The sequence below is a fragment of the Schistocerca gregaria genome, chromosome X (assembly GCF_023897955.1).
Source record: "Schistocerca gregaria isolate iqSchGreg1 chromosome X, iqSchGreg1.2, whole genome shotgun sequence".
Classification (NCBI taxonomy): Eukaryota; Metazoa; Arthropoda; class Insecta; order Orthoptera; family Acrididae; genus Schistocerca; species Schistocerca gregaria.
This window is the reverse complement of record NC_064931.1, coordinates 290618261-290644322: the sequence shown is the minus strand read 5'-3', so window position 1 is coordinate 290644322 and position 26062 is coordinate 290618261. Positions and strand designations below refer to the sequence as shown.

General features: G+C 37.1%; 1 protein-coding gene across 1 annotated transcript in view; it reads left to right on the top strand.

Moving 5' to 3' along the window:
• The first annotated feature begins 21273 nt into the window (after positions 1-21273).
• Positions 21274-26062, top strand: part of LOC126299609 (sarcosine dehydrogenase, mitochondrial) — a 274922-nt gene continuing 270133 nt past the window's right edge. The window contains exons 1-2 of the mRNA XM_049991642.1: positions 21274-21380; positions 25354-25414. Coding sequence (XP_049847599.1) covers positions 25391-25414 — 24 coding nt within the window. The 5' untranslated portion in view covers positions 21274-21380; positions 25354-25390. The remainder of the gene's footprint in view (positions 21381-25353; positions 25415-26062) is intronic.

Genomic DNA, 26062 nt, shown 5'->3' with positions numbered 1-26062 from the left:
ATTATTTGCAACAGAGGCTTAACATTACTGCGAGTGTCATCTTGTTAGTTACAAACGATTCTGAAAACCGCATGCTAGTTCCTCCCGAGCTCCCCTCCCGATGTGCTGATGCTACCCTTCACTGCACATTGGGGAATGTAGGCAACAGTGCAGCATCATGTACTGGGCTGGTGTTGATGGTATCGTAGAACACACCATGTGGAGCTGACAAGTTTGCATTCACATTTAGTCAGCTCCAGCACAGTGTTTCAACTCTTGGCTGTGGCCTGATTGCCCATGACAAAGAGTGCATGTTGATTTCGCCAGACCATTCCGGCTCGCAACATGGTTGCTAGTTGCTGATGCCCTCTCTAGCTTACTATATGTGCCACAATTGAGTGCCACTAACACATCAGCTACTATCCATGCCCTGTCCATCATATTTTCAACAGAGGATGCACCTTCCACCCTAGTTTCTGACAGTAGCCCTCAGTTCACAGCATCTGCATTTCAGGGATTTTGTAAACACAGTGGCACTGAGCACCTGACCACAACCCCTTTCCATCCCATGACCAATGCAGTAGCTGAGCAGACACAGTCAGGACCTTAAAGACTCCGGGAAAGCACTCACCAACTTCCTCGCCACCTACTGGTCTAGCCCCATAAATAGACTTAGCCCAGCCAACATTTTGCACGGGTTCAGACCCCCACATGCTCTACCGAGCGAGGTGGCGCAGTGGTTAGACACTGGACTCGCATTCAGGAGGACAATGGTTCAATCCCGCGTCTGGCCATCCTGATTTAGGTTTTCTGTGATTTCCCTAAATCGCTCCAGGCAAATGCCGAGATGGTTCCTTTCAAAGGGCACGGCCGACTTCCTTCCCCGTCCTTCCCTAATCCGATGAGACCAATGACCTCGCTGTCTGGTCTCCTTCCCCAAAACAACCAACCAACCCACATGCTCTCCGACATGCAGTAGCCAGCTCAGCAGGCCCACCACCCATTGCACATATCCATATTCCCACACAGGTTCTCACGCTTGGTCTTGTACTTTTGGCCAGTACCCCAAGTGTACCCAAGGCATCACTGTCATCAATTGGGGGGGGGTCGCAAACTTTGGAGGCTGCAGCCGGCCAGGAGTATCTAATCAGGCATTGGATTCAGTTTCAGACACAATGAGTTGTGCCTCTCCCTTCTCAACTGCCAGCAGGATGAAATCTATGCAGGCATACACAAGACATGCCTGCCCAACAGCCTGCCTACTTACACTAACTCTTGCCCTCATGTTCGGCATTGATAGGGGTTCAACAATGACCAGCAATGGGAACCAATGGAGATTGAACCACTTCCACCCACTGGGCCATTGGCTTTCACCAGTTCCACTTACACTCTTGTGCCCATGGTAGCTGAATCATTGTCCCCATCTCCTACACACCAGGTACCCACTGCCCTGCTGGCAGGACCAAGCTGTGCCCTAGAACAAACTGACTAGTCGGCAGTCCTATTGCCTGCGCCAGCATCCAATCCCATTGACGACATTCTGCGGGAGTTTTTGGCATGGCTTCTGGCATCTCTCTCTCTCTCTCTCTCTCTCTCTCTCTCTCTGTCTGTGTGTGTGTGTGTGTGTGTGTGTGTGTGTGTGTGTGTGTGTGTGTGTGTGTTTCCTTTATGAAGTTGGCCCTGGCCAGGCCATTTCTAGTCCTATATTCCAGTTAAAGAGGGTAATGGTAAAGTATCCAACACTGATTCCGATTTGCCCCTCAGCTCGAGTATTGGTATAGAGGACAGGTCAGATACTTGGGATACATACTCCAGTCACAGCTTGCTCACACGCGAGGTGCCATCATGGCAAGCATGTCACTTGGAGCTTTCCACTGATGTGGAACTGCATGTAAATACTGATTAGTCTCTTACTAGTCTTTCAAACCTTCAGTTACATGCCACTGAACAGTAAAGTTTTGACCTTGCTTGTATCACTTAGTGATTTGGATTGCTTCCTGGGCTCTTGTACATGATTAAGATGGCTTTGCATTGCTGTTCAGTTTGTGAACTCTAGCATTATCAATCTTCATAACCGCCTCTTGCTCCACTTGTCTCTGCATTACCAACAGTTAGACCGATCATAAATAGTGTTTTACCTATACAGAGCAGGATACAAAAGTACCTACTTATGCTGCCTTCGTTGAAATATAGATGCCAGCTTGATCTCAGAATTCTGACAATAACAGAATATTCTTAAACCAGTTACACTGCTGATTCCCAGCACAAGAATGAAACTCAAATGGCTCCAGCAGCTCAAACTGTCTTATCCAAAAACATACAAGAAAATTACAATGATTTCATGTGGTATTTATTCGTAACCCTTCCTTATTGCCTAGGGAAGTGTCATACATAACAGACATTTACCAACAAGCAAATAGCAAAACCTGTCATGACCAAACCTGCCCTGATTCCTTTGGCACTTGTTAACATGAGTTAAAATCAACATGCTAAATTTTGGGTACTTGCATGAACTGGAATGAGCCACAGCTCACATGGTTTCCATGCCTGAAACTGCCCAATGTGCAGCCCTGAATTCTATTGCAACATGGTATGGCATTCTCTTCTTACCATTTGCAGTGGCTTGTGAATGCTGAATCCCAGGTTGAAATCAATGGTAATATTAAATATCCCCAAAGAAATAGAAATTCTATTTTGCTTACAATATTCCTTCCAAATTGGTACGGAGTATAAACAAATAAATACAAAGTTTCCAGTAAATCAACATTAATTGTATTTCTTGTATGTACTGCAAAAATGTGAAATATTGACGCAATTATCCAAACTTATCTCTTGCATGCATCAGAAAATACAATTAAGGACAAAATTTGACAGATGTAAGTCACAGGCAGATGTAGTCATTTTTAGACAAAACTGCACCAGAGGTAGAAGTTAATCCAGCTGAAGTGACAAAAAGCAGATTTCAGAGTACTTGATGGATCAACACAAAAGTTTTGTCTCAAGTACAGATAGTGTTGAGGATCAGTGGACAAACTTGAAAACCATCGTACAATATGTACAGATAGTGTTGGGGATCAGTGGACAAACTTGAAAACCATTGTACAATACGCATTAGATAAGTATATGCCAAGCAAGATCGAAAGAGATGGAAAAGAGCCACCGTGGTACAACAACCAAGTTAGAAAACTGCTGCGGAAGCAAAGGGAACTTCACAGCAAACACAAACATAGCCAAAGCCTTGCAGACAAACAAAAATTACGCGAAGCGAAATGTAGTGTGAGGGGGGCTATGCGAGAGGCGTTCAATGAATTCGAAAGTAAAGGTAGATGCCATGTTTCTTGACTTCCGCAAGGCGTTCAATACAGTCCCCCCACAGCTGTTTAATGAAAAAAGTAAGAGCATATGGACTATCAGACCAATTGTGTGATTGGATTGAAGAGTTCCTAGATAACCGAATGCAGCATGTCATTCTCAATGGAGAGAAGTCTTCCAAAGTGAGAGTGATTTCAGGTGTGCCGCAGGAGAGTGTCTTAAGACTGTTGCTATTCACAATATACATAAATGACCTTGTGGATAACATCGGAAGTTCACTGAGGCTTTTTGCGGATGATGCTGTAGTATATCGAGAGGTTGTAACAATGGAAAATTGTACTGAAATGCAGCAGGAGGATCTGCAACGAATTGATGCATGGTGCAGGGAATGACAATTGAATCTCAATGTAGACAAGTGTAATGTGCTGCGGGTACATAGAAAGAAAGATCTTTTATCGTTTAGCTACAATGTAGTAGGTCAGCAACTGGAAGCAGTTAAGTCCGTAAATTATCTGGGAGTAGGCATTAGGAGTGATTTAAAATGGAATTACCATATGAAGTTGATTGTCAGTAAAGCAGATGCCAGAATGAGATTCAATGGAATAATCCTAAGGAAAAGCAATCTGAAAACAAAGAAAGTAGGTTACAGTACGCTTGTTTGCCCACTGCTTGAATATTTCTCACCAATGTGGGATCCGTACCAGAGAGGGTTGATTGAAGAGATAGAGAAGATCCAACAGAGAGCAGCGCACTTCATTACAGGATCATTTAGTAATCACGAAAGCGTTACAGAGATGATAGATAAACTCCAGTGGAAGACTTTGCAGGAGAGATGCTCAGTAGCTCGGTACGGGCTTTTGTTAAAGTTTCAAGAACATACCTTCACCGAGGAGTCAAGCAGTATATTGCTCCCTCCTACGTACATCTCGTGAAGAGACCATGAGGATAAAATCAGAGAGATTAGAGCCCACACAGAGGCATACCAACAATCTTTCTTTCCACGAACAATACAAGGCTGGAATAGAAGGGATAACCGATAGAGGTACTCAAAGTACCCTCCGCCACATACCGTCAGGTGGCTTGCAGAGTATGGATGTAGATGTACAAAAAACTCACTATCTAATGGTCACTATATTTGTCATATGAGGTTGAATCTGCAGTACATAATATTAGTTTCTTCAAGATCTTTGCACTGTTTGTTTAATCAATGAAAAGGCTGCTCCAGCTACTCTGTAGAACTTTATTTAGTCCACTACTGGTTACAACTTTTTTGTTCTACCAGTAGTGGACTAAATAAAATTTTATGAAACACCTGGAGTTTCATTAATGAAGTACATATTTCTGCTTCTTGTGAGAGTGAGCTTGAAATGCTGAAATTAATGATTCAGAAATTTTTTAACCTCACCAAGACTCTACAAGGAGAAGGGATATGGTCCATAAAAAATGTAACATGTTCATTTACCAGTACCATTTTTCCAGGCACTGATGAGTCTACTGCAACATTGTCTGCATAGAACACTGATCATCTTGCACATAGTCGAGACTTTCCTGTAAGTTATTGGTGGCAAATATATTGCACAGGTAACAATTAATCAACCAGACTGGTTAGGGGTATTATTCTGTATGAATGTATGAGCACTGTGATAGACTGTGCAGTTGTTTCTGTTTTCCTCCTTTGACGGCAAGCAACCTTTTAGCTCACATTTATTTTTCAAAATTGGACTGATCTGTATTGTAAATGCAAGCTTCACTAAATCCTGCAGTCTTATGCTATGCATTTGTAATAAAATCATCAATCACTTCAATTTGAATCACTCCATCTGCCAATCTGTTTCTCAGTACAAATTTTGTTACATTCCTTGATGCAGTTTTGTATAATTTGTTGAAAGATTGTAATCCAGCTATGAGAAACCATAAATTCTTTTGTGCCTGTTCCTTAGAAACATCTAAATCCTAGTCATGCAAGGTAGTATTGCTGAAATTAAATTACTTTTGTCTGAAAGAAAGAGAGAGGTGTGCATTTAACATCACAATTACTTCCAGTCAACTCTTACATCATACTGAAACTTAGTTTTTTCACCTATAAAATTTACATGCAGGAAAATGAGATTGATATTTGTTTTGATCAGTAGTGATATTTGTTGTCAATAAATACTGTAGTCGTAACAAGATGGCTGCACATCATTAGCAACTCAAATGAAGATGCTAGGCTGGTGTTTAGGTCATGTGAAATCCCTCACTTGCTTTATGGTGTGCTATTTGCCTTGGCTGCCAAATTTACAAAAACATTGTTAAGAATTTGATCACAGCTAAATTTTTGTGACAAATGAGAATATAAATGTCATTGATGCTTGTTTCGCTCACAGCAATTTCATTTTAAGTTTTTTAATCAAACTGAAGTCACTGAAAGACCATGCTCTTATATGTAAATAACACTGGATATTGTGAAACATATTTCTGTTACCTCGATTAAAAAAGACCAGAAACCTGCTACAAATGCAAAAGAGTGATGTGTTTATGATAAATCTCCAGTCCCCAGTGCCTGAAATGGCATGCTGTCATAACACAAATATTATAATGTGGAAACAATGAACACCTGTCCTCATTTTATTGACTTGTCCCCAGTCACGTGTGCAACATTCACTGTAACAACAGCTAGCAGGATCTGTATCTTAGTTGCAAGTATCAAGCAAGGAAATACCCATTTTTGTCATTTTTTAAAGTTAACTTTCAGTTAATGTTGGCAGCTGAAGTTTAGCATCAGTATGTCAACTAAGGCTGGGTGACAAAAAAATTCTTGGCTGTTTTCAACACAAATCTGATCATTCCCTTGCAAGTATTACTGTGATGACACAGTTCATCACTTGATATGTTTTCTACAAAATAGTGAAGCAATGGATGTGGTTTCTCAAAATCTTGAGTCTACATAATTCCACCATAGACTATCATCAGAAAAGTATAATATAATTTATACAAAAGTATGTTTCCAGGAGGTAGAAAGGCATCCACTGTCTCAAAATGTAGAAAACACTTTTTTTTAAATAGTATTTATCTTTGTCTAAATGCCAGTCAGAGAGATTTCGTTGGTATGTTTTGGTTATCGTTTAATGCCAAGAAATGGACAAGCAACTAAAATGAGTATGGTACAACTGTCATTGGACTGAAATTGACCAACTTAATATGGTAACAAATGTAAACATTTGGCTACACTACATGTCAATTTGTTGCCACAACCATTATTTGGGATTCACATATGTTGTCTTCTCGAACTCTCAACCAAATTATCAACTTTTGATCTAACGTGGACCTCAGGCTATGCTACAGATAAGTTTGTCACCACAATGAAATCAAAGAATTTCAGCTGAATGCCATTTGTACTACACTCATTTTAGTGACACATAACAAACAGTAAGCACAGTCATCATTTTTATATGATAAACTCAGGGCTGCAGCTGTGGTTCATGAGTGGTGTCACCATTTCTTTCAGATTATACACACAAATATGTCAGTTCATTTTTCAATAACTGGCACCTTGAGACATCATCGTGGAGGAAATGTAAATTTTTAATATTTTCTAAACAGTTGTAGTCCCACACGGGTAGCCAAATGAGTTAAAGCACTCACTTCTAGGACACAGGAAGGTACACTGCCCCAGTTTGAAATAAAGTTGGTGGTTAATGACAGGGGCCAGTCTGCTGACCAGCCTAGATGTGGTTTTTTGGTAGTTCTCCACAACCACTGAAGTAAATACTGGGCTACTTCTCATGCCCCATTCAGAAATATAATGTGATTACACTAGATGCAGACAGCAGGATTACACATATTCCTACCCAGAGAGAGAAGGGGGTAGGATGCTGTGAGGACCCATATAATGCTTTTGGAAGTGGTGACTCCCTTGTAATGAGTATGGTTGGTTTTCTGTAAATGGGAGAAGTACCATAACAGCCCAGACTCAGCATTGGCTGGATAAAGGGCACCACACAGTTTCAGAACATATATTTGAATGATGAATGAAATGCTATATGTAATGCTTATTTTTTAAATTATTTTTCACATTAGATACTTCAAAAGTCAAAAAAAGAAACTTGTTGGATTAGGTTTGTATGTTATATTTTGTACCAGTTATAATAGTTCTTCTTTCTAGATGTGCAGTCAGATGCAGAGACTGCATGCCTTCTTGCCCAGTCAGATCTGGAGGGTATTAGTAGTGGTAGTGACACTTTAGATGAATCCTGAACATGATCACCTAAACATAACATTGCTGAGAGTAGTGGTTTATCTTATTACTTATGAATAGGGGCCCCTGTTTCAGAGTGAGCAGTTGCAACATATCAGTGAAAAGCAAGACCAGTTTCAAAATCAGTAGGAACCCCAATGCTTACAACAACAGAATGTAATGTGAAGAAGAAAAAAAATTGTGAAAAAAACAGTATTTTACTTCACGAGGCCCTCAATGTCTGACATTTCCACAATTCCCCAAAGACCCCTCTGAAGTACTTCCTGTGAAAGTTGTTCGTGAAGAATTCTTTGACACTTGCATTCACATGCAGACTTGCACAACTTATCTAAAGCAGGACACAAATTTGGAGTTAGCACACAGAAATGGGAAAAAATTTTAGGAGCACAATTATAATAGGCAGTACCAAATACTCATATATGAGAACGTAATGACAGAGTGGGTTTCACCTCCCTGTAATAGCACAAAATATTGCAAGATACATTATCTTTCCTGTGAGAAATTAATTATGTGCTGTTGATAAGAACTGTGTGCCAGAAGAGAATGTGAGTAATGCTCCCTGGAAAGCACAGCCTATTTTAGATTTCCTGAAGAATATCTGTATCCAACTTGAAAGAAGTGCACTACCTGACCCAGAAGGGGAGAAGGAAATGGATTGAACCTTTATGGGTTGAAAGGGCATGTGATACTATTTCAATAATTAAACAATCAAGTCAAATTTACAAATAACTTGGCAGTATGAGCCTTCTTATCAGTATGACACTGCACCCACTGTGGCCTAGACTCATGCACTGATTTGTTTGTGATGGATATCATAAAGCTGTTGTATCCTCTCCTCAGGCAAGCTAACCCACTAGTGTTGTAACTGGTCCTTGACATACAGACACTGGGACATAGGTGACATCTGAGCTAGACTCACTCATGTTCTATTGGGAATAGATCTGCTGACCACAGTAGTATCTCAGTATCACACAGACAGTTCATAAAGGCATGCACCATGTGTGAAAAAGCACTGTCCTGTTGAAAAATGGCACTACAATTCTTTCACTTGAGAGTTAACACACGAGGACAGAAGATATCCATGAGGAACCATTGTACAACCACAGGACCCTCAATCACTACTAGCCATGACCTGAAGTCATTGATGCTGCCTCCCCATCTGTGACACTTGGAGTGACGCCACTGTGTCTCTCCAAAACATTGGAAGAATGGTAATTCTTCCCAGGTTGCTTCCATACTCACTGACGATGATCGACTGGAGTAATATGGAACCACAATTCATTTCTGAACACAATGTGATGACAATCATCATCAGTCTATGCTTCCCACTCATGGCATCACTCCAGATACAGCCATTTGTGTTGGGGTGTTAACAACAGCCTAGGCATGGGATGATAATTCCCTAGGCCATCTGTTGCTAAGATCCAACCAATGGTACAATATAAGGCAGAATGTTGCAAGTAGTCCATTACTTGTTCTTAGATGGCAGGTGCAGATGTGACGGGATTACGATGTGCTTAGAGCACAATATGGTGATCTCTTGGGTGGTTAGATGTGGTCAACCAGGACCTTGACCGTGAGTATGCCAACCCTCACATTCCCATCCAGTTCAACACTGAGCCACTGTCACATCTGAATGCCCTTAAAATTTGGATACATTACAGTTTGACCAACTGGTCAAATAGAGACCCATAATGAGGCCCCTCTAGGAACAATACTAGTGGACTTTGGTGGCTGTCCCATCTGTGTGCTAAACAAATGTTTTAAATCAGTAAAGTAACTTGACAATCACAAGCATAAAAATGTAAATGCCTTATAGTGAAGTAACATTATCAAGACTGGCATATATTACATCATTTGCATCTATGACCAGATATATAGTAGATAAAAGGAAATCCTCAGTGATAGAAACAGGTTCAAAAACTTGCAAATTTTCCTGCAATGATGCACATACTGTTGTCTTTGTTAGATGACCAATTACCATAGCTGATAGCAATAAGTCTAACACTGCCACATCTTGCTAGGGATAGACATCAAAGAAATCAGCAACCAATTATAAAACTAACAAAACATCAACCCCAAAACACAAAAAACACAAGGGAATTATGGGTCGAAAACATGGCCTGAAATCTACTGAACAACACCGCAAGTCTGATGTCCATTCAGCATAATCTATAGAGCTTGAGATTTTCATAACCAATACGTTGCTAATCTAAAACCATAACTGACTTTGCACTACTGGACAAAGGTGCATACTTGTATATGTCTTAGACTGTTGGAACAATAAAGAGTTTTCTTGAACTTCATCCATATGGCTAAGGCCTTTAGAGGTAGTGTCAGAAACAGGATTGGCAGAGGTGTTACCACCTTTGTCAACACCATCAAGAGCAAGTAGAAGCATGTGTGTTTGTAATTACTTGTGAGTTCCTATTGTCTATTGTTCCTTGGTTAGTATCCATACCTTTCTTCCTTGCTTGCACAGAATATGTTGGGAATGAAGGCAAACCTTCTATTTCTATCTGTGATTCTATTCCCTAGTTATGTATGATAGTTAAAAGCTGTGATAATAGCCATGATGAGATTACGAGTAGATCATTGTCGTAACAGAGTCTTATGGTTCTGTCTTCTCGTCGTACAACAGTGACTTTGTCTTCTCATCATGCAACAGTGGCTCAAAACAGTGTAGTAGGGTGCTGAGATACTACATGGATGCTAGTTGGTTCATTGGCTGTGATAGCATCTTCATACTGCTTCTGGTTGCTTGAAGTTCAGTTGCCATGGTATCAGAGAATCTACCCAAGATAATTTTTGGAATCAGTCCAAGGAATACTGAAAGTCATAGTGGAAAAACATATCAAGTTTCAGGGTAATAATGTGAGGAGAAAGCTTTAGCTAAATGACAGGAGTTGAAATAAATCTACTCAGATAGCCCAGCATGTTAATGTCTTACTTGTGGAATTTGGACTGGTGCGCTGGACTCAGATCAGATCTGTCTAGTGCATAAATAATGTGGGCCAGAGTGCCAGCCAGCCTCGATTTGGTTTTTAGGTAGTTTCCCACATCTGAGTATGTGAATACTGGGATGGTCCCCAAGTTACAAGATTCGCAAACATTTAGAAAATGTTCGCACACTTTCACATGGATAACATCATACACAGATAGTTAGAGTATCCACGTTCCTCATAGAGTGAGCGGAGGGGGGGAGGGGTGGAGGGAGCAAATAAGTTGGGAACAGGAATGGGATTGACCACCCCTTCAATTAACCATGTCAATTTCGAAATATAACCATGCCGACCCTGTCTAAATGTGAGACAAAGGCAAAATGAATAGGAGTTGAAATAAGGATGCACAGGTTGATGCTGGTACAGCACCTGTGGTTAAATTAATACATTGGTGGTATCACAGAGCTTATGTAGTATGATATGCTGAACAGGTCTCTCTGGAATGAGAGATATGATGATATTTTTCCTGACATGATCAGTAATGTGTCTGTAGTGACCTTATCATGGATTCCTTTTGTAAATGGTTCCTATTTATATATTTCTTGATGAATTATTGTGCTTTTACTGTAAGTAACAGATTTAAAGACATAGGGATAAGAGATAATGGGCAAATAGGATGATGTATAATGTGTGTAATAGTAGGACTATATTGGTGAGAATGAGCGATATGTTGATGAAGGCAGATAATTCATGGAAATGAATGAGTATATGATAGTCAAGCTGGAGTACTATAGCAATTATAGGAAACCTCCTGAAATTCCATAATCCCATCCCTACAAGGTAGTGTACTACTACTGCTGAATGAGCAAGTGAATGTTGTAGACTGTGTTTTATGAACTAGCTTCATCAGGGAATTCAGTGAGACAGCTTGCATGAAGCAGTAAGTGGATTATGAAAAGTGGTCTCAAATGTGAACTGTGTGGACAAAGATAACTATTAGAATCAAAATGTATTAACATATGCCAGCTATCTTAGTGTTTGTTTACAGGACCTGCGTATTGCTTTCAGAACCAGCCAGTGACTAAAACTTTATGAATTATAGAGTGACTTTTCACTCCCAATTGTATCTGAATGTCTGTTCTAACTAGCTTATGACAGAGCACTGCCAAGTTAAATTCACAAAAGAAATTTCACAGAAGAAGAGAGAGATGTTGCAGTCTGGACACTATGACACCAAGAAAATTCAAGACACAGTGCTCCTATTACTGCCCTGAGGGCACATAGTGCCACTTGTACTCTGAGATCTGGAGTTCAGCTTCCTATGCTGCCTCACCTCCACACCACAGTCCATGCCTCCACACCACAGTCCTCACCTACACACCACTGCCTGTGTCAAGGACAGATATTATGCTCTGCAGGAATGCACTAGCCTCAGCTAGGCACCCAAACAAACGTATTGTGTGTCATCATCAGGCTGATCCACCAGATGAAGGTGGGAACACATACCTGATCTACCTGATGAACAATATAGAGCTTTCTTGAATGTCATCTGTTTTGCCTCAGCTACCTTCACCTCTGACAAATTCCTGTTGTTGCTTACCAACTCATTGAACCCACAACATCCAAGTGGGAGAGCTGAATGCCATCCTGACAAACCAGAAATGTGGCTTTTCCACTCCTCCAGAGTGGTCATTGCTCATTAGGCTGTTAGATTTTGTTTGAGTCATTATGAGCATCCTTGCATCACATTGACATAATGTGTGAGGCACTTTGGAAGTCAGCTGTGTTGTCAGGGTTTCTTTCAGAATGGTAATTGGAATACAGTGTACCAAATTCATTTGGCATTGTAGTGATCTATCATAATCGAATTTATGTACAAATTCGGGCAATAAATGTTTATATGAATTAAGAAATGCGGACAATAGAAGCATCACTCTAAATATGAAAATGGAAAAACTAAATAGACATGGATTCACTTTGCATGGCTTCCACAGAAACAGAGAAGGGAAGAAACAGTTATGTGATAGACTGGTTTTTCTCATTAGCAGGAAATAACAAGGAGGTATCAAGATGGCCGTCAGTCCAGTTGTAAACCTGCTACATCTCCAAGTTACATTATCCTGGTGATAGTGGAATATTTTGGTGAAAAGAAAAACCCATTAGTTCAAGGGAAACAACAGTTTCAGAAGAGAAGCATTTAAATGGAAAGTGATTAGTACTGTAGATACTTCTTGTAAATACAAAACAGTTCCAGATTGTTTGATGAAAATCTTTCACCAAAATGATCAGTTCCTATACAATAAAACAGAAGGCTTAAATATACTAATAACATATGAATTAGAAGATTCTTGGTAATGTGTCTTTCTGAACACTGGGTTGATGAGACATTAATAAAATCGGTCTCCCATAAGAATTTCTTTTTTGCTGACCACTATTCTGTAGACCTTTTGATTATGGGGGAGTAGTCATATTCACCATTGGTGATATAGGAATTACAGTTATAGCTAATATTACCCTACAAAGCAGTGAAAAAGATTTTGAGATAGCGACAACAAAAATGACAAAATTTAATTTGATAACAGACACTGTGTACCATTCTCCATAACAAAAATTTGGGGTAATTTTGGAGAAAATGGAATTCTTCCTTAAACAAGTGCAACAGCATGTGAGGATAAAGTTAATAATAGAACAGTGGAAAATAAACCCTGGCATACTTTTCCCTTGAATCTCATAGACCATTTTTTACATTGTTCATGAAATCTTATGACTTTTCATAATATTTTCTGCCCTTTACATTAGTGTATTAGGGTTTACAAAATATTTATATTTTATTGGATATTAAAATGATGGAAGGGCTTAGCTTGACACTACTGTAATTTCTCTTCTGAATATATATCAATAATCCAACAATGAACTGGCAACAGCTGGAAAGTATGCAGAGTTGCTGCTGCTCATTATTGCATGTTGGCATGTGCATATTCCAATTTGACAAAGTTTATATTGTGCCACTCAGGTAATATTCTTTGTCCATGGAAGATATTTTCAAACATTTCTTGTCAGCATGGATTTTATGTCTAAGAAATATTATGTCACTTAGAGAATTCTGACACTGAATAGGAAATTGACTTTGCAAATGAAGATGGTGATTTTTACCAGTGATAAGTGAGGATGAAGACATTGTGGACAAGGAGAGGTTATTGGAGGAGGATTCAGATGCTGATCCATGTCAGTGCTCACTTCATCCATCACAGCAGCCCCAATTGCATGTGTCTCCGAAGATGGTCATTAGGGATGGAAACAAATGGGGCATTTCCTGTTTATCATCTTGTAGAAGAAAGCTGGCTGGGACCATTCTAAAAGAGAGAGGAGGATCAACTACTTATGCCTACCCATCTGTCATCAGAGCTTTCTGTCTATTTTTGACAAAGCAGTGCTGTCTCATGAAGAAATACACAAAATCAAATGCTCAAAATACTAAAAAACAATTATTGGACCATTTCACTTGAGAAAGTGGAAAAATTGATAGTCATCATATATGCTCAGGATGTCTTTCATACAAAACATATGTCTGCAGATGATCATTGGTCACATTCTAGGAGGCCTATTTTCACCACATATGTTATGCCAAGGAAAAGATTTGAGGAGATTTTCTGACTTTTCCGTTTTGATGAAAAATAAGCCTGAGCTGCATAGCTACAAGGAAACAAATATACTCTTGTTTATGAAATTTGGAGAAAGTTCACGAACAACTGTATTCAGTCTAGCCACCTGCAAGAAAATATAACAACAGACAACCAAGAGAAACAAGATGCTGGTTCACTCAGTTTATATTCATCAAATCCAACATATATTGTCTCAAATTGTACACTGCAAAGACAACAGATCAAGTGACAACTGTATAAAGTGCCACAGAGCTGTATGTCAAAAAAGTTGCATGAAAAACACATATCATATGTGTGAAGGGAAAGCCGTGTGTAGAACACATGTGAGTATAAGAGAGACCATAAATACTAAATGTGCCCAGAAGATTATAAAAATTGTAAATGTATGAGAGTCTACATTTTGGGAAACTTGTTAGCATAAACAATAACAAATCAGTAACATTTTTGTTGGAATACATAAGTAATATATTAAATATCATGTGAAATAATTATCATTATAACTCACAAAAGCTAGAGATTAAGATACACTAAAATAAACTGCTTGTTTGAGTCAAATATGAAAATATTTTATGTGGGGGCAAAATGACCCCTTTCTGCCATTTTAAGAATGTCAGAAACTATGCCATTCTAGTTTTAACATTGACTTTCTCACTATACGTAAAAAGTGAGCCATTCTGATCAAACTCATCAAATCATGTAATCTTACTGCCACAAAAAATCTTGCAAATCCTGACTAATAAAGATAAATTTAAGTTGTCTGTAAGGCAAAAAACAGCATACTAAAGATCCAACACAGGCAGGAGAACATAAATCACTACAAATTATTGTTGGACAGTGAAGAGTGGTCTGCTGTCTATGAAACTGAGAGTGTGAATTCAGAATTTGAAATATATTTACAAAAGTTGTTGGAGCATTTTGATACCACAGTCCATCTGAAAATTATAAATATCATAAAGGGTATGAGAAGGAATAACAAAGGGAATTACAGCTTCCTGACAGGAAAGGACAGCACTGCACCAAATCTGCAAGGAGAGTAATGCCACACCAGATATGTGTACTCACTATAAAACATATACAAAACTTTTTGCAAAAGCCATTAAATGAACAAGAAGAACTCACAACATGGAAAAAGCAGCCAATGGAAAATATGATCAATACCTGTACAGTATCAATGATTGTCACCAATGTTAGATGGAAAAAAACAGTTAAGGCTGTCAAAGATCTAAAAACCATGTACCCATCAGCAATTTATGGCATTCCTCACAGGATCTTACAGCTGTCCATCTAAAATATGAGTAAGACATTCTCTTGCCTATGTAACTGCTTATTACAATTGGGTATCTTTTCAGAAGTGAAAGATATATCGAAAGTGATTCCTCAGTAACCTCCTGTTTTTTTAAGTATTGGAAAAATACTGTACAATAAGTTCATGAACAAAACAGAATATTAACTAATCCACAACACATTTTCCAATGCATGAAATCAACTGATATGGCTATCTATGAGTGGATAACCATGTTTTGAAAGACACTGAGGGAAAACAACAGGTATATTTTTAAACTTGACTAAAGCTTTTGACATAGTAAAGCACAGAACTCTACCTGACAAGTAATCATAAAACATGTAAAAGTAAAATCAAAAACAGTCTAAGAATATTTATCAGAAGAACACTCAGTCACTTATAGTGTACCTCAAGGGTCAGAAATAAGGCCTCTTTTTTTCTGGATTTACATCAAATATCTAAACATGCATACTGATTAACATAAAATAACACATAAAATAGTTATGTTTGCTGATGGGACAACATAATTAATAAAATCAGAAAATAATGAAAATTCTGATTATGTAATGAACTGTGTCACAAATCAATTCGGTAAATAATCAACAATAAATTAGCTCATAGTAAACAATAGGAAAATAGTAGCAACAAATTTCCACAGCTGTCAAAATAACTTTTAGCATTACACTGATATCACCACCAACAATGAACACATTGCAAATAAGTGGAAATCAAAGTTTCTTGGTATTTGGATGTAAAATTGAAAAAAAAAAAACAGTATTGAGCAAATCAATTGCAAACTGGTTACAGATTATTTTCTTTCAAGGATCATAAAAGGATGAATAAGTGAGTGCTACCTAATAAGTGCTTACAATGCATATTTTGATACACATCATAAATATGGTCTCATCAGAAATTCCCCAGCAGTTTATAGACCTGCAGAATCCAGAACTGGCAATGACAGTAGTGTGAGAAAAAAGTGGTGACATCCATGATTATACTGCAGGATTAAAACAAAACTTACACATAACCCCAACTAATACAAGTTTGCATCACAAAGTGCAATAGCTGGAAAAATACTTGGCAGATGTGTCTACCAAAAGCAGACCAATTATGCATTTGACAGAGGATATGTTTTCTGAGGACTCTGGCTCTGAAGTTGTCTCGTGATTCATATGTTCCAGAATACGATGTGTCAACAGTAGAGCACGACACACTCAGAAACGTCCAAGATTGAACTGGATCAGAATGTTACTATTACTACTATAGTTGATAAGCACAATAGAACTGAGAGTGATTCTGATGATAATGTGCCAGATACGATAAACACAGAGTGTGACCCTTCAGATTCGTAGTGTGTTCAGTATTCCTCTGTTTTTCTCAACCTACCAAAATTAATCTGTTTGTTATTTCTCTACAGCTAAAATATTGTACAAGACTTGTAAACTTTGTTTGAGAATCTTGGATTTTGTTCCGGGAAAGGAATAAAACATTAAAATTGAATTTCTGTGTGTTGAGCATTTTAAATTTTCAGATAAATCCTTCCACAAGACGGCAGATGATTTAAAATTTATATTAAATATAAATGCATTTGAAAGAACTCTTAAAAGGTATATACAGTATCACCACTAACATTCAATAAATAAATACATGAACTTCAATATATATATTTATATATAAATTATTATTTTTCTTCGTAAACACTAGAGTTAAGTCAGGTGCAATATAACCCCATACAATGTACTTTATGTGATCAGACAGACTTCATAAATAAATAAATTATTCTCTGAGGTTCCTTCCTTCACATAATTCATTGCTGGAAAATTTTAGTGCAAGCTGACCTGAAGAGGAACAACCCTTGACACAAGCACTACTAGTTTGAACTCAGCACCAATAAATTGTTAATATTGCACATAAATAGATAGAAAAAAAACATTATTATTTGATTATTCGCTTGGCCATAAGTCACTGGACTCAGTCATTAATTATCTAAGGGTATCCATTAAGCACAATTTGAAGCGAAACAGCCACATAAAACTGCAATTCCTTTTAATGCAGTCTATTTCCACACTTGTGACAATGAAGTGCATTAAATTACATAATAATAATTCAGTTATAATGTATTTCCTACACTTGATAATATATCAGGCTTTCATAAATGTATAAAACTAGTTGTGGGAAAGGCAGATGTCAGTCTGATGTTAACCAAATGATTATTCATGAAATCCAATTAATTCATTGTGGAAATCACTTACAAAATGCTGTTAAACTGATGCTTGAGTATTAGTCATCAGTCTTGTAGGCTTTACCAAATTGGATCAACAGAGGAAACAAAAGATTCAGTAAAGAGTTGTGTGATTCTTCACAGGTTAGTTTAGTCATATAGATGATCATGAAACTACAGTGGCAGATATTACAACTTTAACTACATCTACACTCTGCAGGACATCTTATGGTTTGTGGTGGAGGTTCCACTATACTTTCCCTTCTTTCCTGTTCCATTCAGAAATGATACATGGGAAGACAACTGTTAGTAAGCCTCAGTATGAGCTCTCCTCCCTCTGATATTCATGCCATAGTCACTTTGTGAGATGTATGTGGGGTCCATCTTCTTAGAGCGTGTTCCTTCAGAATTTTAACAGAAAGCCTTTCAGTTATAAACAATGCCTCTCTTGTTTCATCTGCCAGTGTAGGATGATCAGAGACTTCATACTGCTCTTACCATTTTAAAACAACCATACTTAAACACACCATGCTTTTTTATGTATTGTCTGTCTTTACTATAATCCTACAGACTAAGGGTTCAAGACTGACGAGCAACACTCATGAATCAGCCAAGTGTTTTGTAAGCCTCATTTGACTATATTTCTTTAACACTGCAAATTTCATATAACATCACCACCAGCGTTCAGAATAATGGAGCATCCAGCAACACTAGACCATTCATGTATATTGCAAACAGTAATGTCTCTTTAATATTCTGTTGAGGTACGTCTGAAGTCACTTTTACATCTGACACTTATGTACCATTTAGAATTACATTTTGAATTCTACAAGTTTCTGGTAAGAAGTTCGATTTCAAATCGAAAAGCCTGTCTGAGGTCCGCTAATCTCATATTTTATTCACTGGCAGTCTGGAACAATACTGAATGCCTTCCAGAAGTCAAAGAAAAGAATATGACACCAAGATGGGTGCTCTTGTCTATGATCCTCTGCATCTCACTGATCAACAGGAAGCTAAATGTGACAAGATCTCTCTTGCAAAATCCATGCTGATTCATGTATAGAAGATTTTTATTCTCCAAAAAGGTCATAATATAGTGGCATAAAATGTATTCCACAATTCTACAACAGATTGACATCAGTGATCTAAGACTACAATTATGTAAATTTGTCTTCTTGATGATGTGAATGACCCTAATTGCTTGGATACCTTCATTGCTCTAGGGATTTACAGTAACTGCTGCTAGAACGGAACCAAGTTCTTACATATAATATATATGGAATTATAAGAAATCTCATCTAGTACAGCTGCATTTCCTCTGTAGATGGATTTTAGTTGATTTTCTATTTCATTACCACTTAATATCTGTCATTTTGAAATTCATGCAATGACTGGATGGATGAATGCATTATAATAATATTATAATCTTTTGCAGTGAAACAATTTCTGAAGACCAAATGTGTTTTGCCCTTCTGTACACCATCTTGCATTTTGTTGCTAGTGTGATCGTGTTAGTTAGTTTCATATTTCACTGATCATTTGCATGATAAATCATAATGACGTGAAACAAGTCAAGGTGACTTGTTGAATAAATGATTCTGACACATTTAGTGAATTCATATGCAATCAAACTTAGGTAATTTCATCAAATTGGTCAGCAATATGTGACTTTCAAATTCACTTAATACTTCTTTCTTAAATATGTGATGAATCTCACTTTGCTTATGGAGCAAATTTCTAACACAGCTACTAAGCCACTGTAGGCCTCTTTCAGCATGTATATGTCTAAAGTATACAACACTTTTTAATTTTATTCATTGATACTCTCTGTATTCATGACCATAACTGAAAGTTTGATGTTTATAGCACAAATAATCTGTATGCTGTCATACTTGAAAAGCAAAAATGTGAAATTTGTTCATATTATTATTGTGTGACAGCATTTCTTATAAAAATATGAAGTATTGCATCACATTTTACATACTGAGCTCATTTCATAGTGTATGAAAGAGAGAATCAAATATGTTAAGTGTTTTGAGTCATTTGAAAATATATTACTTAAAGTCTCATCACCAATTACATCATATAACTCCTCTTCATGAACAGAGTGTGTAATAACTATCACTTTCTGAACCTTCAAGGCTTATTTCAAAGCTGATGACTCATGTAATCTAAACTTGTCTGTGTTTTCAACTCTTCTGAGGACAGACTGACATATCTGATATTTTGTTGCCACCTAAGTTAGAAAAAATAGTCCAACACACTTTTTTGGGAGGGGGGGGGGGGGGGGGGGCGGTGGAATATCTCTAGTGTGAGATTTTTGCAATTATTGTTAAATATTCTTATACTTAGTGTGTGTCATCCTAAAAGAGTCCCTGGGAATCCCAATGTATCAATGTGGTCTGATGTTATGTAGTCTACTATGCACATCTGTATTTTGTATAGTATTGTTCACCCTATATGTGTGTATGTATATACTACGTATTTTTTGACGAAGTCCATGCAATGTAAATTGTCTCTGGATGAATAAACTACTACTACTACTAGTAGTAGTAGTATGTATAAAGATAAATGGAGTGTACTTAGCCCTATACACACTATCATAATAGTTACTTCATTGTAATGTTCTTAATTTTGATGATAAATTAAATCACAGTAATAACTAGTATGACATTGAAACAAACAGGTTTCAAGTTAATTCTCAAATGGTTCACTGAGGGCATTCCATCAAATTATGTGCACAACATTAATTAAATATAACAATGTACTCTGATACAACTGAAACTTTATTGGAACAGCAAAATCTAGATTTACGAGAAAAGGACATTAGTGGTACTATTTATTTCATGTGATTCCTTTGATTTTAAATAGTGTTATATTCCAGCCAGCTGGCAGAATTTGTCAAAGAACTTATTGCTTTTTTTTCTAACAGTTTTTCACCAAACGTTTAGTGCATATCAGCATCAAAACTGTTCTCATGAAAGTATCATTTGGTAATTCAAACTAATCATCAGTTAACTACACTCCAGGCAATGTCTCTTGAACAAACTAAGTATTTAATAGAAAATATTATGCTTAAGAGAAACCTCATTATCCTGAGCAGAGCACCTCCTATATGGTAAACAAAAAATTTAAACAACTTATATCTATGTTGTACATAGAAGACAAGTTCTGTTAACACTCTTTTTACTAACAACATGAAATAGATGCCAAATAATTGGAATACATTATTAATAACCATTACATATGACCAAGTGTTAATTAATTGTATTGTATTAATACATCCCCAGAAAAGCACACAGATACAATTTGAATCAATATGGGAGAAGCATGAAGTAACATGTCACAGAATCTGATGTTTTTCCTGTAATACTTACACATAAAGATAATTGAAATTATAATGTGCAAGCGCCATTCTACACATTTCAACATTTAAGTCAGTAAACTATAGATTAATGATAAAGAAAAAAATAATATTTTCAAAATTTTCATTTCCAAAGCATAAAAATTCAAATTCCTCAGAATGTATTATGAATAAATTTTAATGGGCTTATTGCTCACTAACATGTGCCACAGTAGAAAGAATTTACTGCCCTTGAAAGAAGCGTGGAACTTGACTGTCCATATCTCATCCATTTATCATGTGGCAGAGGTCACAGAATGATGGCACAGCTGGCAACTTAATTAACTTCAGTCAAATCACATACAGTGCTCTTGAATGGAGGTGAAGCTGCCTTCTGATAATGTATGTAACATTTAAATTGTTACTTATATAAGTAATAACATTTTCTACATTAAATATTGATTGCAAATAGGGATCTATTGCTTTAATTTTACAGTAACAAAATTCATCAGTGATAATTAGGAGCTCAATAATGAAATTATAACTCTGCTAAAATTTGGAATGTGTTAGCATTTGTAATCATCATAGTTTGTCAATATGTAATTCACTTATGACACTTTCCATTATTTTCTTATAGTTATTTACTAATTTTGCTTGGAGCCCAAAAGCAGATGGCTTCTGCTAACACTGTATTTATGAGTTGTGGTATTGCAGTTATCATTCTTTAAGAAAATGACCTGATAGTAAAACAGCTGTCTTATTAGTTCAGCGCTTCCACTAAAAACTAGTTCTTAAATATTCTGTTGATAACCCATTATTTAGAACAATACTTATATAATTTGCAAAAAAGCTGTTTCCTCCCTGACTCCAATCAAGAAGTATATCATTCACATAAAGCAAAAATAGCAAAGAACCAGTTATTGAAACCTGTGGAGTACTCATAATTTTCTCCATGCAGGTGCAATGGTATCAAACCACAGATCAACTAAATAGCATAGTATAGCTTTCCTGCATATTTTTTTAAAAATAACAACTAAACCAGGCAGAGCCTAAACATTTTGTTTGGCAAAAATTGTTACATTTCAAATAGCATCTCGTGAATGATATTCAAATGTCTTTCATAAGGTGAAGTAAACTCCAACTAGTTTTATGTAATCATTTAATTTTTGTAAATGATGTACATGCATGTACAAATATCTCTCTCAGAGGGCCAACTCTTTTACAACCCTAACTCTGTTTGGCTGAGTATTCCAGTATTGTACAAGTGGGGGACTAATGTTGTATTCATTAGTGTCTCAAAATTTTGGAAACTTATGTAGGGATATTATGACCAGTATTATTGACATCTTTGGAATCACACTTTATTTGTAGATCAACTCATCAACGGTATATTTTAATCTATGTGGAAAATTATTAGTTCAAATCCTCATCTGGCCATCCTTCGGTTTCTCTAAATTAACTAAGGTGAATGCTAGGATGATTTTTTTGTAAGGGCAAAGCAATTTTTCTTCCATATCCTTGTCAAATCTAAGCTTGTGCTTAATATGTATGATGTCAACAGGACATTATATCTTAATATCTTTTTCTTCTTCCTGGGAAATTATTCTCAGTTAATTATTGTCCAACATATAGTGAAGTGTATCTACCCTGCAATTACTGTACAGCTAGACAGTGTATGCATATGACATTAATCTTTGATATTCTGTTTAACAATCAATGTCAGTAAAAGCAATTAGATACTCAGACAAGAAATCATGTAATAAAACTTTATATACCAGTCTTAATCACTCTATACAATACTGTATTGCTAGTTTCAATAAATCATTATTATGTTCAGATACATTCACTGCAGAATTAATATGGAAGTATAGCATTAAACATTTGCATATACTTGTGTGATGTCAAAATTTACCTCTGTTAGCTGCTCATGATCATGTGTAGATGCTTGTCTTTGTACAACAGTGTTAAATCTTTGCCATAATGACTGAATCTGAAGATGATTATTATTCATTGAAACCATTAATCTAGTGTTGTACACTAACTAGTCAAAAGTACCCAGACATCTCCATGTAATGTGGAAATGACCACTAGACATCATGAGAGATGGGCCCACTAGTATAGAAGGAAACAGGAAGTATTGTGTTACCAGTAGAGAAGCAGTGACAGCAGAACAGATCAGTCAGGTGAGTCAGTGGCTTCAAACATGGACTAGCTTTTGGATGTCACCTCAATAACAAATCCATCAGGACATTTCAACCTTTGTAAAGCTTCCATAGTCAACTGTTGGTGGTGTGTGAAGGAACAACCACAGTTACACCAAGACCAAGCATATCTTATGTGCTGATGAACAGGGACCATCGAGCATTGTAGAGAGTTGTTGCAAAAAATTGCATGAAATCAGTGGAAGGAATCACTCATGAGCAGTCCAAGTAACATAATGACTATGTGTAGGAAGTTAAAACTAATGAGGTACAATGGTTGAGCAGCTCCTCATAAGCCACAAAAAGAAAGCAATGCTTGAGGTAATGTAAGGAGCAAAGCCTCTGGATGGTGGATGGCTGGAAATGAGTGATTTGGAGTGATATTTGCTGTAGCAATCGGATGGACGGGTTTGGGTTTGGCAAATTGTTGGAGAACATAACCTGCCATCATGTGTAGCGCCAACAGTGAAGTATGGAGGAAGTGCTGTTATGGGATGGGGTTGTTTTTCATGATCAGGGTGTAGCACCCTTATAGTACTTCAGAAAACACTAAATGTGGAAGGACATGAACAAATTTTACAGCATTATGTACTGTGTACAGTAGATGCACAGTTTGTAGATGATGACTGCTTGTATCAACATGACAATTCACCCTGTCATAAAGCAACATCTGTGAGGATTGATTTTGGGAAGTAACAAAGTAACATTCCTGAAACAGGCTGGCCTGACCAGGATGTTGACCTCATGCTAATGGAACCTCTTTGGGATGAATTAGAACATCAACTTTGTTCCAGAGCCCAGCATCCATCACAATCTTCTCTGGTTTCAGCTCTTGAGGAAGAACAGACTGCCAATCTTCCACCATTCAGACACGTCACTGAAAGTGTTCTCAGTAGAGTTCAAGTTGTCATAAAGGTGAACGATGGATACACCCCTATTAATGTCCACTAATAGGTGTGGGACTGATGTCCTAGTACTTGGCCCCTTTAATCATCCAACCAACCAACCAATAGGTGTCCTGTATATAGCACTCAAAACTGACCAGTACAGTGATATTGTTTTATATTCCTCCAGAGATGACTTTTGTATAAGAGAGCTGAATATCTGTGCCTGTGTTTGCTTGATCAATAAATATGTTTAGAAGATGCTGCCATGAGCAATAAACAATGTCTTGCTTTTTTCTCTCTTCACCCAGTGATGTTACACCATCATCAGTGGGTTTCCCTCTATTTTACTCAACTACACATTTTGTTATTTATGTTACCATACTGCAAAATACAGATAGCAATATGGACAACAATGAACTGTTAACAGAATGTAATAATCATTATTGTGTTGGGGTAGGGTGAGTAAAGTTGGTTCAGTGCTCAGTAAAGTGACATTTATACTACATTTTGACATCTCTTAGCCATACAACCACCTTATTAATAGTTTGTAAGTCTAAGTTACACTCCCTTTTACTTCACTATTAATCATAACTATCATTTAATGTTTTCACTATACTGGACACGCACAGCAATGGCAAAATCCACAATCATTCAAACTTGTGATCTCTATTTTATGAAGCAATGACACTGAGCTAATGTTTTGAAGTGGGAACAAACACTAGTGGGGAAGTTCCTGGCAGATTGAAACTGTGCACTAGACTGAGATGAGAACTTGGGATCTTTGTCTTTTGCGGTTAGGTGCTCTACCAACAGAGCCACCCAATAATTACTCATGATGCAACATCAAAGCCTTACTTCTGCTAGTACCTCATATCCTACCTTCCAAACTTCATTCTGAAGCACTAGTAAATCTCTGAGCTCCAGGTTTCTATGTAAACAGACCCTTATCTGTCATTTGCCTGGTTAATGACTTAAGGTGAGTAAAATAATCTTTTTCGCTTCTTGTAGCAACATACAAGTATTGTTGTGTATGTTGTCACACACAGATACATCTCCCAAGGCTGCAGCAGGCTATAATGACTGATTCTGTAATTGTTTTGATTGCTGCACACATGTTAGTTCAGAGACAGAAGCAATTGATTAAAAAATACTTACATTCTACACATTAATGAGCTATTTACTATGAAGAAACTTTTTCAGTTAACATCTTTAATTAGAATATCACAACTCTAGAACAGGCTATGTAATGTGATTTTCTAATTTATGTTTGACTGCTCTCTGTTTTAGTTTTCAGATTCAGAAATTAAGCAAGAATATCCTTAAGATGTTTCTTCGTGCATCTAAGAAGGTAAGAAGAACCTAGCCACATGAAAATGGCATATGCTTTATATTATTTTTTGCAAGTACAATTTTTTTTTCTTTTTTTTTTCTTTTTTTTTTTTTTTTTCCCCCCTCTTATGTGATGTTTCGGCATTCCTGTTGGCTGATGGCAAATGTTTGCATGTCCAGTATTTTGCTTTCTTATATTTTAAGTCTGATTTTAGTTGTTCCTATGTGTGGCAATCTGCACATACTCTCAAAAAGACCTGTGTTGAAAAAGTACTTATTGGTATGGCACACAGAAGAGCGAGGTGTCAAGGTACAAATAGTTCCCTTCTAAACTTTTCAAATAAAAATGCAACAATGAAAACTTCGGTGCAACACCCAGCTTCAAATACCACAGATTAATACAAAAATGCACTAAGAAGTGCCAAATGGAATGCACACTCACTATCACAGAATGAAGAAGAATTTAGAAATGCCAAAACTAAACGCATGACTAAAACAATAGTTGGGGTACAAGGATAGAAGTGAGAATGCTGTGTGGTAAAAAAAGAGCTTGGTTTCATTTGAGTAGTGTCAGAAGTGGGACAACTCCAGAAGAAGTCATTAGTTCCTGCAAAAGACATTTCCTAAGCATAACAGCTGTACAGGTGAGAAGCTAGAAACTAAAGGG